Source organism: Pempheris klunzingeri, chromosome 10 (genome assembly GCF_042242105.1).
Source record: "Pempheris klunzingeri isolate RE-2024b chromosome 10, fPemKlu1.hap1, whole genome shotgun sequence".
Classification (NCBI taxonomy): Eukaryota; Metazoa; Chordata; class Actinopteri; order Acropomatiformes; family Pempheridae; genus Pempheris; species Pempheris klunzingeri.
The window spans coordinates 16,995,579-17,008,265 of NC_092021.1; the positions used below are offsets into that span (position 1 = coordinate 16,995,579).

General features: G+C 41.8%; 2 protein-coding genes across 3 annotated transcripts; one reads left to right on the top strand and one right to left on the bottom strand.

Moving 5' to 3' along the window:
- Nucleotides 1–47: 47 nt before the first annotated feature.
- Nucleotides 48–5,710, bottom strand: fastkd1 (FAST kinase domains 1). The gene is made up of 15 exons (XM_070837978.1): nucleotides 5,593–5,710; nucleotides 4,787–5,304; nucleotides 4,624–4,692; nucleotides 4,184–4,309; nucleotides 3,700–4,098; nucleotides 3,487–3,597; nucleotides 2,772–2,903; nucleotides 2,200–2,686; nucleotides 2,005–2,119; nucleotides 1,804–1,932; nucleotides 1,541–1,672; nucleotides 1,345–1,458; nucleotides 666–810; nucleotides 470–584; nucleotides 48–355 (listed from the first exon to the last, which is right to left on the bottom strand). The coding sequence occupies exons 2-15, from the start codon at nucleotides 5,125–5,127 to the stop codon at nucleotides 260–262; spliced, it is 2,511 nt and encodes an 836-aa protein (XP_070694079.1). The 5' UTR covers nucleotides 5,128–5,304; nucleotides 5,593–5,710; the 3' UTR covers nucleotides 48–259.
- Nucleotides 5,711–6,384: 674 nt separating this feature from the next.
- On the top strand, nucleotides 6,385–12,546 carry ppig (peptidylprolyl isomerase G (cyclophilin G)). 2 transcript variants are annotated; one of them, XM_070838156.1, is made up of 13 exons: nucleotides 6,385–6,481; nucleotides 7,086–7,170; nucleotides 7,554–7,628; nucleotides 7,726–7,833; nucleotides 8,052–8,096; nucleotides 8,186–8,273; nucleotides 8,398–8,427; nucleotides 8,532–8,671; nucleotides 8,814–8,991; nucleotides 9,068–9,253; nucleotides 9,343–9,433; nucleotides 9,592–9,731; nucleotides 10,539–12,546. In XM_070838156.1, the coding sequence occupies exons 2-13, from the start codon at nucleotides 7,110–7,112 to the stop codon at nucleotides 11,536–11,538; spliced, it is 2,142 nt and encodes a 713-aa protein (XP_070694257.1). In that variant the 5' UTR covers nucleotides 6,385–6,481; nucleotides 7,086–7,109; the 3' UTR covers nucleotides 11,539–12,546. The 2 variants fall into 2 exon arrangements, with proteins under 2 accessions (XP_070694257.1, XP_070694258.1); XM_070838157.1 differs by having other exon boundaries at nucleotides 9,346–9,433.
- The last annotated feature ends 141 nt before the right edge of the window (nucleotides 12,547–12,687 follow it).

Here is a 12,687-nt window from a genome sequence, read left to right on the forward strand (position 1 = left end):
ATTATGAAGCTCTATATTTTATTTAAAATACACATTTTCATACAAAAGCATGTTATGTACAATCTTGCAGAACATGAATGAGGTAGATCCATGTTAACCTCATGCAGCTTGACAGCAAATAAGGAGCACTTGACACAGTAATGTACACGTACATTAACAGTTCTTAAACCTTCGAGTTGTTCAGCTCAATTACTCAAAGCCAAACTCAAAGCTGAGGGTTAAACGTAATATTACTTTTATTTTTCAATAAATAAGGCCTTCAAGAAGAAAGCTCTTTGAATATTTTCCTCTTCAGATATTCCTTCCAGGCATCCGGTGTTGAAAGCTCCATAGAGTTCCATTCAAAGTGAGGGATCTGTAAAAAAAAAACATTATTTCCCCGTCTTTTGCAATATCAGTGACATTTTAATACGATTAAGAGTAAGAGATGCACAATACAACATTCAGTCTTTGATGATGTTTTTCTCACCTGGACCACGCGGTATCCCAGAATTTCAAGGTGTCTCTTCCTCATCTGGGATTTCCCGTTCATGTGGTGTAAATTTTTGCAGAAGGACTTTGAATCGAGGAAGTCTACAGCAACTCTGAGCGCCCAGTAAAAAACAAGATGTCAGACATTTCTGAGCCATCTACTTATTCTTTAATATTCAGGTGGTTAGCCCTACCGCTGAGCCCCAGGTGGCAGTTCATCCCCGATGTTCTCCAGTGAGCTTCTCGTCCAGTGAACCTTTCCACTGTCTGAGATCTGCAGTTCGCTGGGCTTGCTGTAGGGCACCGGCTGCAGGTGTTTGTCCAGTATGCATTCAAACTCTGAAAAGACAAAAAGACAGTCACAAAACACTCCATGCTGCACATATTCTCTCCGTTTCCCAGCCAAGTTCACTTTTGTTCACCTTTGACGGTGCAGATGTGCTCTGTCGGCAGTTATTCTAGCCTGTTTATTAATATTAATAACATTATTAAAATTAATACGAATTATTCAGCAATGGGGTGTAGAGTTGCACCGATCCAATACAGATATTAGAAATCTGTCCAATACTGAATCATAAAGGAGAATACTGTAAATTATATAGTACACATATACTGTAAATTTCGTCGTCGTACGACTGATAAAAGGAATATCTTATCTTATATCTCATAAATAGCTGGATCATGTATCAGAACTTCAACTCTATATTTACAGCTTTCTATTATTATTATCATTTATTTGTTTCTTTTTACCTACCAATTGTATGAGCTTCTTTTTTCCTCAGATGCAAAGACTTCCAAATTAGATTGGAAAAAAAAAAAAAAAATCATGCTAAAACATAAAATCAGAGTTGAAAAATGACAGATGTTACTCACCTACGGTGTAAAAATATGGAGTGTCAACTGCGACTCGAACACAGTTAATGCCACCAAGAACTTCACTCAGCATTTTGTGGATCTGCTGTTGCACAGGACTGACAGAGCTGTGGCCTGAAAATCATTTTGACAGTAAATTGACAATGTAGATTCAGCTCCATGTTAACGATCAAACAAAAAACATGAACTCTTTTACCTTTCTTATGCAACTGCTGGCAGTAGCGCTGATGAAACCACGGCACCTGGAACTCCGGACACTCGAGACACACGGCGCGATTCAGCTCCATGAGGTGCAGTCTGACGCGCATGTTGAGGGTGTGGGGAAGGTCTGCAACAAGGAACGACAACAGTTACATCCAGATTGATTGAGTGTGAAGAGATCTGAAGATGAATATTTGACTACTGATGCATATTAGCCGTCACATTTTAAACCCAATTGCAAACAAAGTGGGGACATACTTTCTAGTTGGGTGTCCAGCTTTCCTAAAAAGTCTATACTGAAGATTTCTCTGACTAGTTCTTCGGGAAAACAGTCAGCCACAGCCAAAGAGTAGGCCAGGAAAACTAGCAGATGTGGGTCAAAGGAGCCTGTAAACACAGAGAAAGGTGTTAGAATAAGCTTAGATTAAGAAAGATAAATGTGTAAACCGATTCACTTACCGATATGAGGAGTGATGTGCTGAATACAAACATCATACATCTCGTCAGCTTGTGCAGGATCATAGTTCAGGATGGAGAAGGGCAGCAGGGCGACATATGTTGCTGTAGGGTAAATCTTGGAAAGGACACAGAAAAAGTTAATATCTTAAGTTTAATGATTCCAAACTTAACATGCTGCGACGTGTCTCAGAGCACCTTGTCGATGTCTTTAATGACCACACTGGCGATGCGGTCCATCAGGGGAGGACAGAGGTGATTTATCCTGCTTAAGAACAGGGCCAGCTCAGGCACATTGGTCCAATTTATTTGGTCCATCATCCTCTGCAGCGTGACCATCGTCTCCTCGACCAGCATTTCCTCAAACCACTCTCCCGAAATGTACTTAAGCTCCTCCAGCACCAAGTCCAGCCGGTCCGCTTTTTGCAGCCTTTTGTGCCCGCAGCGGTTGAGGAGCTGCAGCAGACGGACGTACTTATTGTGAGTGTTGTGATGGTTAGAGGGATCGTTGCGCACCCACTTGGCGACGACTATAGAAATGGTGTTGAGGTCGCCGAGGTTACACTGGGCCACCACGGAGTTGAGACGCGCGATCACGCTATCGTCAAGCCACGGGCAGGGCAGCATGGACAGGACGCGAGTCAGCATCACGACTTCACTGGGGAAGACGCTGCGCTGCAAAAAGCTGCGGGGAAACGTTTGATTGGTCTACGTTTCATTCAGTCAAAATGCAAAGCGAAATTGACATCATGACTCAAATAAAGACTTACTTGTGTAAAATTTTTTGTAGTTTGTTTAACAGCTCGGGATTCTGGTAGTGCAGCAGACAAAGGCTTTGGGTGACTCTGGCCACCTCCACTGGCTTGTAGACGTGAAGGTTCCTTTGGATCATTGATGCAAGTCTGAAAAATTATTAATTATTATTAATTAATTATTATATAATTATAATTATTAATTATTAATTAAGAATTACATTTGACAAAATATTTGAGAGATATTTCATTATGTCTGCAGAGATTTGTCCTTTTATATTAGCACATAAAATACCCAACATGATAAGGATCCCTGAAATTTGATTTTCAAAGAATTGTGAGGTTTTGATAATGAAAAGTAAACTTGTCAGAGCTCTCTAACTGGCAAACTGTGCAAGGGAGACACCGTTCTTAAATGAAGGGATCTCGTGGTGAGATTTTGCCAGCTGCCATTTCCGCAGTCAACAATGAATTTCCAATCTCACCTTTCAAGACAACAGAGGAGAGAAGTCCTTCAAATACTCAGAAAACTTTAAATTTGAATATCTACAACTGCATCTGTCGAGGACGATCAGGTGACCGGCACGAGTCGATTGGGCCGATTCCCAAGGTCAAGGTTTTGTCACTCCTGTATTTCTTATTATATAAAGTCATCCTGATACATCTGCAAAGTTGATGTTTGGCTCCATTTCTGAAGCTGCACAGGTGTCATGTGGCAGAGATATGAACTCACTTGCTCAGTAAACTGAGATTCCTGCTCTGAGTCTCTTCCAGAGCTTCAACCACAGCCAGAGCCTGTTGTGCACTGAACTCGTCCGCCAGCAGGAGGGCGGTGTTCTCCAACCTGAGAGGGATTAAACCACAATGGGGATCACTGAGACTCAAGAACAGCTGCGAGGGGTTAGATTTCCACTCCATGGATCACACTGCTGATAATGATACAAACCCTTCTCTGATGTCCTCACTGGCCATCGGAGCGAGAGCGACAAACAGTTTACAGAAGCTATGAGGGTTGCTGCTCGAATCGACCAGTTCTGTTAGTCTTCGTTTCGCAGCCAGCCTGAAGTCAAAGCTGTTGAACTGCAGCGAATGGAACAGCCCCATGATCATGCCAATGTTCTCTGCGTCCATCCTGGGAGCGTTGTACAAGAGGATCTTGTTGCACTTCTCCAGCAGAGGCTGGTGACTGTACTTGATGTTGCGCATGAACTGCACCACTCTCCGCGGGTTGTTATAATTTGAGGTATCCATGGTGTCCAAGAGATGGTCCGCCCTGCTGATGAGGGCATCCCGAAGGCGTGGAGACACCAGGGACGACATGCTAATCATCAGTGCAGATAAGACCCTGGGAAAACATGGACAGGGATTAAATATACAATATAAGGTACTTATATTTGAAGGTATTTGATCATATCTGTTTCATGGCCAACCTGATATCATCGATAGACGACAACTTCTGATCCACAATACTGGTGATGTGGCCCATTAGAGGACTGTTCTGAAGGTGCCAATCATTTAGACAGATGGCAAACTTGGACAGGGATGTCATTGGAAATCTGCAAAAGTCATCTCATTAGTGCTGAAACAATTAGGACCATTAAGTATCAAATCATCAACAGAAAAGAAAACAGCAATTTTCATCAAGCAAAAGTGCCAAATATTTGCCAGAAAATATCTGCAGCTTCTCTAATGTGGAGATCTGCTGCTTTTCTCTGTTTTATATCACTGTAAATTTAATATTTTTGGGTATAGGACTGTTGCTTGGAACAAGAAAGTTGGAGAGTTACACCTCTGGGTTTTTTTTGTCATTTTACAGACTTTATAATTACTTGATTCACTGAAGTAATAAAGCAATGTAATACAATCATACCTGTCTATTCTGAGCCATGCTTCCGAAACCAGCTGCTGAATAAGAGAGTCGTGTTGATCCACATTCAACCTATAAGTTGGAAAATAACAGAGCATGTCGTCATTGATATTTCATCATCTAAATATATGACGCCTAAACTGATTGCGACTTTATCTTAAAGTACCTGAGGAAGCTGTAAAGCATGTCGACCAACATTAAATCATCCATAAGAGCAATTTTGTTCTCTGCCAAAACCCGGAGGGTCAAGAACTGTGGGTGTGTCCTGATGTGCTCGACTGTCCTGAGCATTTGAGGTTTCTCTCTCTGAAAGTGCCACAGCATCCCCACGGCCCCGCTGACATGGCTCACTGTGAGCTTGGCCTTGTTCTTGCCCACCACGTCGAACACCTCGTCTTCAGCAGAGCAAACCATCAGCTGCTCCAGAACCTGGTCTCGGTTCACGTTGCCCCCCCCATGCAGGAGCCTCCTCCAGAGAGAGGAATTCACACACCGGAGCCGAAACATTACCACAGACCTTGGCTCACATTAATCATGCACTGAGGTCTTCATTGTACCAACACAATGTCAACACGGTGCCCCCTGTCCACCTCAATGTCAAACCAGCAGGCAGACTGACATCACATCACCAATTACAGCCTGGGGACAGTAGATGTGAGGTGCTCCTTTGGGGATCTGTGTCGTCTGAGGGGGGGGGGAGACACACAAAAACAAATTATTTTAACTTATATCACAATGTCTAAATGTCTGTTATAAATCAAATTCCGTGCACACAATTAAACACTTGCATGGCAGTGAGGTTAGGACAGTGTGACATGCTGATCTCGAGTTCAAACGACTTCTTCTGGCAAACAGCCCCATTCAAAGATTTCATGTAACTTGCCTGTGGTGTAGCCAATAAACTGAGCTGAACTACCAGTGGCTGTGTCCGGTTTGCTACCGCGGTTTTCACGTGGAAGGAGAAATAATTACCTAAAATGAGGAACTAGCCCAGGTCGCCCTGCTGGCTGGATTCTTAGTTAGATTTCTGCAGATCGTGGAGATCTAAACATTATATACATATGACATAAGCAGAATAATGTCATTAATATAATTCATCCAAAGTCAACATTACCTAACATGTGTTAAAAGTGTTCACTTCCGTAGCCAGTGACGTAATGACTAGGGGACGCTTTCACCCTGGGTCTTGACTGTCAGGCAGCAGGTCACAACTATCTCTATTATACGGTCTATTTATTTCTTTATATCTATTTATTTTAGACTTTTTAGACCATTTAGGCATGAAACCAATTATTCTTAGTCTTTACTCGGCTGAGGTCACAAATGGAGCCACTTATTTCTCATGAACCACGACAAAAACTAATATTTTACATTCAAGTTTACAGCGAATGTCGTTTGTTTTCCCTTAGAAAGGAACGGGGATGTGCCGCTGTGATCTATATGTATCTATACATAGTAGTTTAATGTTTATGTTTGTTCATCTTAGCTGTTTCCTTGTTTTTGGCTGTAATTTATATTCTGTGTTTGCGCAGAATAGTACTTACAAGTACATTAAAAACAGTGAAATTCTTTGTACATATTCTCACACACATGGCGAATAAAGCTGATTTTGATAACCAGAGATAAACGCGGCACCCAGGTGGTAGAAAAGGGACGCAGTTGTACCTGTCAGGGAGATCTCAGGGCACAAATCTCCCCCTGACGTCCTCCGCTGCGTTCACAGACGCACAGTTCTCCCTGTACGTTGACGTCCCCGCCGCGCCATCTTTAGAAAACAGTGAGCCCTGCACTGAATGAAACTTAATTTTCCGTCGTTTTGGAAAGCTGCTCGCCGCATGGAGTGATATCCTCGGGTTTCCAGGTGATGTATTTTCGCATGTTTTACCGACACATGTTTGTGGTTAACTAGCCTAAACTGTAATGTTCGCGTTAGGTTTGAAGAATCCCTCTAGCTACATGCTGAGGCTAGGTGAGCTAATGCTAACAGCAGGCCACACGTTAACGTTAGTTAAACCTACGGGTGACCGTGTGCCTCAGTGGAACCAAATATAAAATAAAGATCCAAATGTAATCCAGCCTGGTGAGTGTGTGGACGGAGCCCACTGTCATTAATAAAACACAAATTTATTTTATCAGTCGGTTCCACAGGTCAGATGGATTTCAAACGAGTTGCTAGTTAGCTAATGCTAGCGTGCGAGTTAAAAACAAACCAGCGTTAGCATTAGCATTAGCTAGTTTAATTTCTCTCATAATCCAGATGTCGCGGCGTTAACTGAGTCAGTAAGATGTTTATTTTATGTCTTATGAGTGATCAGCAATTATCGTGTGTATTTCAGTAGCATTTTAAGAAATAGTCGAAATAGCCATATTTCCTAGCTAGTAAACTCCGGCTTCTCATTGGCAACCTACTTGCAGGTTAGGAAAACTAAAGTTGTCATTAATCTATCAGTGTTTCTCTCCTTCAGGTGTTTGGTCGATTAGAGGAGATCATGGGGGTCAAGGCTCACCGCACTCGGTGCTTCCTTGATATCGGTATCAGTAATGTGCTCGGTAAGACGGAAACAGCAAGTTTGAGGCTATTTATTGATGCATTCACTCAGCTGTCAGTTTATTAGGTATTTATAGCTAAGAGTAATGTAGACAGCCCTGCAATACATTATTTACCTTTATTTGTGTTACAGTGTTCGGTATTATGGAAACTGATGTTGGTTTAACTAAATGTGTATATATATTAATAGGTTTCTAATATACATACATTTCTGATATACATGGAGTGGACATAATATTAGAAACGTTGAACTTCAGTTGAATATCATGCACAGATGTTGTATTAGGCTGCATTAGTTTTAGCTAGATTGATTTAATGGACAACTGAAGGCAAGTTCTCATCATGCTGAATAATACATATTGAAGTAACAATGCTCTCCCCACAGTTGGTAGAGTTGTCGTGGAATTATTTTCAGACATCTGTCCCAAAACTTGTGAAAACTTCAGATGCCTCTGCACAGGTGAGTGATTTTTTTTTTTTTTCTCCACACGAATATGCCAGAAAACATTTTACGTCACGGTACAATTTAAAATATGAAATCTTGTGGTTTTACTCAGGTGAAAAAGGCATCGGTAAAGGAACTCAGAAGCCCCTGCACTACAAAGGATGTCTGTTCCATCGAGTTGTAAAAGACTTCATGATTCAAGGTGGAGACTTCAGTGAAGGTTAGTTAATAAAGGCTGTGAATGGTGTGTTTAACTCATGTAAAGTAGGAGAGGATGTTGTCTCTGACTGCAAGTCTCTCTGTGTGAGTAGCATCACAAACATGTCACTTTTCACATCTTGCATATACAGATGGTGTCAGTATCCAAAAAACATTAACCTAGCCAGCCTTCTATTTGAATAATAAACCATTTGCTTATGTTTTATTCGTTCTCTCTAGGTAATGGAAGAGGAGGCGAATCCATCTACGGAGGCTTTTTTGAAGGTAAAGAGGCCACTGTTCAAGCAGTCAGTTGTTATCCAAAGCGACGTCGGCTTCAGGATGGCAGTACAATCTTCTCCTTTTTCCCCCAGATGAAAGCTTTGCTGTTAAACACAACAAGGAGTACCTGCTGTCTATGGCCAACAGGGGCAAAGATACAAATGGATCCCAGTTTTTCATGTATGTACGATGTCTATTCCTATATATCACAGACTTAATGCGTTGTTAGTTTGTTCATTCATCCTTAAACCACAGAAATAATAATATGACTTTTTGTCTTTAATGGCCTGCTGTGACACTTCAGAACAACAAAACCTTCACCACATCTGGATGGGTAAGTCCTGATTGATTGCATAGTGCACAATGTACATAATATGTCTTGCTTGATTTAATTAAACATAACTATTGCTAAAGCTCAACACCACTCTATTTTCTCAGTGTCCATGTGGTTTTTGGTCATGTGATTTCTGGCCAAGAGGTTGTTCAAACTATGGAGAACCAGAAAACGGATCCTAATAGCAAACCTTATGCTGAGGTGAAAGTTTTGAACTGTGGAGAGCTCGTCCCTAAATCTAAAGGTTTGTTTTCGCCAAGCATTTTCGTTACTTGCAAAATATGGTTCAAACTTAAATTTGTGATTTTTCACTGCTGTTGTCTGCGCTGATGCAGTTTTAAGATTTTCTAAAGCAGTGATTCTAACAGACTGTTAAATGTTTGCAGCAAAGAAAGATGAAAAAAAGAGGGAGCGAGCCTCCTCCAGTTCTAGCAGTAGCTCCAGCGACTCTGAGAGCTCATCAGCCTCCTCATCTGATTCAGAAGAATCAGAGAAGGAATCTAAGAAGAGGAAAAAGAAGGCAAAAAAGCTAAAAAAGAAACAGAAGAAGAAGGACAAGAAAAGGTATCAAATTTATTTTCACTGTCTGCAGTGGAAACTGCACCTAGTGTCTGTATTGTGACCCGTAATGCTCTCCCAGGTCTGAGGCAGAAAGTGCAGAAGAGAAGGAGCAAGAAGAGTTGGTTACATCTACTGTACGTCCTGAAGAAATCCCACCCATCCCAGAGAATCGATTCCTCATGAGGAGGAGTCCTCAGGTGGTCCAAAAGCAAAAAGAGGAACCAGAAAAGGATCCACGAAATAAAGAGGAAAGGCCAAGAGAGAGGTTCGTCTGCTACACCACAAGCCGTAATGACAAACCTCCAAATACAATTCTATTGTCCGTTAATTTTTGTGCCTTTTTTCCCTCTCCAGTAGTGGCGTAGCATATAATTCTCAGTCGGCATATCACAGAAGACTGGTGATGACGCGATCCGGGAGGAAGATAAAAGGCAGAGGTCCAAGGGTAGGTGCACTGCTGGAGCTGTGTCTAATCAGAGTGGAATATGTCGAGTTGCTTTCATAAAGTAGTGACATATTTAATTTCATGTTTTTTCTTAAACATTTTAATTGCAGTTTTATGTGGTTTCTGTCTTGACCGGTTTTATTATTTCTCCCGTCCAGCGGTATCGGACTCCATCACGCTCTCGTTCAAGGTCCAGAGATCGTTTTCGGCGCAGTGAAACCCCGCCGCACTGGCGTCAGGAGATGTACCGTCAGAGGATGAGAGCAGTCACTGGAGAGCGCTGGATCAAGGGTGACCGGTAAGATAATCTCACTTTTGACTTATTAAAGAGTACATAAACACACTGTTCCTAGTTGGTCTGGCTAAAACTAGTTCTCATGACATGCTGTCCAACTACATCGGAAACCAAAAGTGTTAAAAGCAGTTTTGACAGAGTGTACTGGCCCTTTAACTAGCGATGTGTGTCTATTTATAGTTTATCCATTTCTAGTCTGGATTAAAACTACATTTTATTTCAACAGACTATCCCAGGAATGTTATTGAATGCTGTCAATAGACTGTATATAAGTTAATGTACTCACCGTGACATCATCCATTGGTTTGTGGGCCGCTGTTTTTAAGCCTCAAGTTTTGATTAACGGGGGTCGTCATCTTGTTGTTTTAGAAGCAGAAGTGACATTTTGTTCCAAAAAGACACCAACCTCTGATTTGTCAGAAGGTAGTCACGACCTAAAGCATTCCCTGGTTTATTGTCTATTTTACTCTAAATGGGACCACAAATTAGTAATTTATTAGTTAATGCAACTTAAAGTGATTAGGAAAATGTTTACTGAGGTAATAAATCAAGTGAGAAGTTTGGCCATTTTGCTGGTTGCAAGATGAAATCTGAATGAATTGAAGTCTATGACAGAGTCGCCCCCTGCTGGCAATTGGAAAGAATTCAAGTTCAAAGCACTTCTACATTGGCCTCACTTGACAGACCTGGAAGCCACGTCTTCTTCTTTTATACAGCCTTTGATGCTGTCATGGAGCTCCACAATGTCACCTAATGTCAGTTGTCATGTCTCCTATAGGTGACATATTGTACTTTTCCTGTTTTCTACAGAGGTGACATGAACGAGGCCAAGGATGAGGCTGCTAAAGCTCCAAGAAGAGAGAGACAAACTTCCAGCTCAAAGAATGAACATGCAGCTGAGGGTAAAAAAGACAAGAAAAGTCGGTCACATAGATCCAAAAGCAAGGAGGAGGACGCTGTTGAGAAGGATGGAAAGCAAAGCAAACACAAGGCAAAGAAAAGAGATAAATCTCAAAGCCGCAGTAAAAGCAGAGAAAAGAGTAGGAGGTCAAAAAGCAGAGAGAAGCGTCACAAACACAAAAGCGATGACAGAAGAGGTCGCTCAAGGAGCAAAGACCGAAATGCTAATAAGAAAGAAAAGGAGTCAGAATCTGATCATAATAAAGACAGGAATGAGGGTCACGAGTCCGATAAAAAGTCCAAAGAGGATACCAAAGGAAGGAATGGTGAGAGAACTAGGACAAAGTCTCGAAGCAAGGAAAGAACTGCCTCAAAAGATGGGCACAGATCTAGTAGCAGGAACAGGGACAGGAGTAGACCAGCAGCGTCAAAAGACAAAGAAGAAAAACGTGAAAAAGACAGAGAGAGGGGCAGAGAACGTAGCAGGAGTCAGGAAAGACGACACGACAATGAAAGGGAAAATAAGAAGCGAGGAACGTCCAGGGAGAAAGAGCCCCGGGCAAGAAGTCCAGACAGAAATAAGCCTAGAGACTCGCAGAGAAGCAGGCGCTCCAGAAGCAGGAGTCACAAGAGAGACCACAGCAAAGACCGGTCATCTCATAGGAGGGACAGAGACAGAGACTCCGGCAACCAGAGGAGACGACGTAGCAGCAGCTCTGACAGTGATAGAGATGAGAAAAGGAAGAGTCAGAGGAGCCCAGATTCCAGACGGAGCCGAGCAAATAGCACCTCCAGGTCCAAAGACAGAAGAAGCCCGGCCAAACCGAGACCAGACAGCACGAAAGGCAAAGACCGAAATGACAGCAAGAGGGAGAAATCAAGCTCTAGCTCGAGCTCCGACAGCGACTGAGCCTGTGACGAAACCCCTAAGGAACAGATCGGCGAGTTTTGAAGTCCGACTCATTTTCTACCCGCTACACACGTAGTATGCAGCAACAGCTTTCCATCTTAAGGTGGGGACTTCTTCACGTTCCTCATTCATTCAAACACCCACTCCACAGTTCAGCCAGCGCCAACATGATTGTACAAAAGCATCAGATTTAATTTCCAAAACTATTACCGGAGTAAAGTAGCTGTGAACATTTATTACCACTCAAACTTGCAATGACAGACTGTAGCACCATGAGAGCTGTGGCTGAACTGTGGACTCCATTTTGAAAGGACTTTGTGGATTCGTCCCTCATTGAATTTACACTGCTGAAGGGTAGCTGAAGCTGCACGGTCAGTGTAGAGCAAAAGGATCTGTGAAAAGAAACTCCCCTACAGTGTGTACTGCATTTGGAGCCAGTCTAAAACTACCACGTATTCTTTTAATTGTAAGAGACAATTGGAAGAGGTCGTTTTTTTTTTCTTCGGTTAATTATATTTTGGCTTTACAATAATTACAATTTCAGACTGTAAAAAAAAAAAAAAAATCCTGATACTGCAAAAGAGGGTGTTTTATTGCCTCCTCCCCATCAACCCGTGGCATTTTCCTTGAAATTTGTTTTAATGTCACTTAACGCAGTCAGTTTTGGGGGATAAGGACTGTTAGTAGGACTGACGTTTGGTAAATGTCTGATGTTAGTTTTACTTCAACAATCGACACTCTTGCTTGTTTATCCCTGTCATTGTTAGATGAACTATATACACCCATGTCTTTCTGTCAGTTTTGTACATCCATGACCTTTTACTGTTCTACTATTTGTTAACCGGTTTTGAGATGCCTCTGGGTTTTTTGTTGTTGTTTTTTTTTTTAATGGAAAAAATCTGTCATGCTGTAAGTACGACATAAAATCACTTTGTATAAACTGTATTGTGCAAGTTGGTTTTAAGAAGAACTCACAGAATGAATTAAATGGCTCAATGTTGATTTTAATCAATTGTACTAATGTTCTGTAAACACTGTCACAAGCTGCTCAAACATTATTAGCATCCAAAGTCAACAGTGATAATATTCTCACGGGACATTAACACTGCACTTTTAACATTTAATCATCTGGTGTCAGGTTAGATTTTC

Excerpts from the sequence above, each read along its gene's own strand:
- fastkd1 (XM_070837978.1), bottom strand. The coding sequence starts at position 5,127 with ATGTTTCGGCTCCGGTGTGTGAATTCCTCTCTCTGGAGGAGGCTCCTG. Across the intron at positions 4,310-4,623 it reads GCATGGCTCAGAATAGACAG|ATTTCCAATGACATCCCTGT; the intron begins GTATGATTGTAT and ends TGACTTTTGCAG. Across the intron at positions 2,904-3,486 it reads AATCTCAGTTTACTGAGCAA|ACTTGCATCAATGATCCAAA; the intron begins GTGAGTTCATAT and ends ATAATTTTTCAG.
- ppig (XM_070838156.1), top strand. The coding sequence starts at position 7,110 with ATGGGGGTCAAGGCTCACCGCACTCGGTGCTTCCTTGATATCGGTATC. Across the intron at positions 7,171-7,553 it reads CGGTATCAGTAATGTGCTCG|TTGGTAGAGTTGTCGTGGAA; the intron begins GTAAGACGGAAA and ends CTCTCCCCACAG. Across the intron at positions 9,434-9,591 it reads TAAAAGGCAGAGGTCCAAGG|CGGTATCGGACTCCATCACG; the intron begins GTAGGTGCACTG and ends TCTCCCGTCCAG.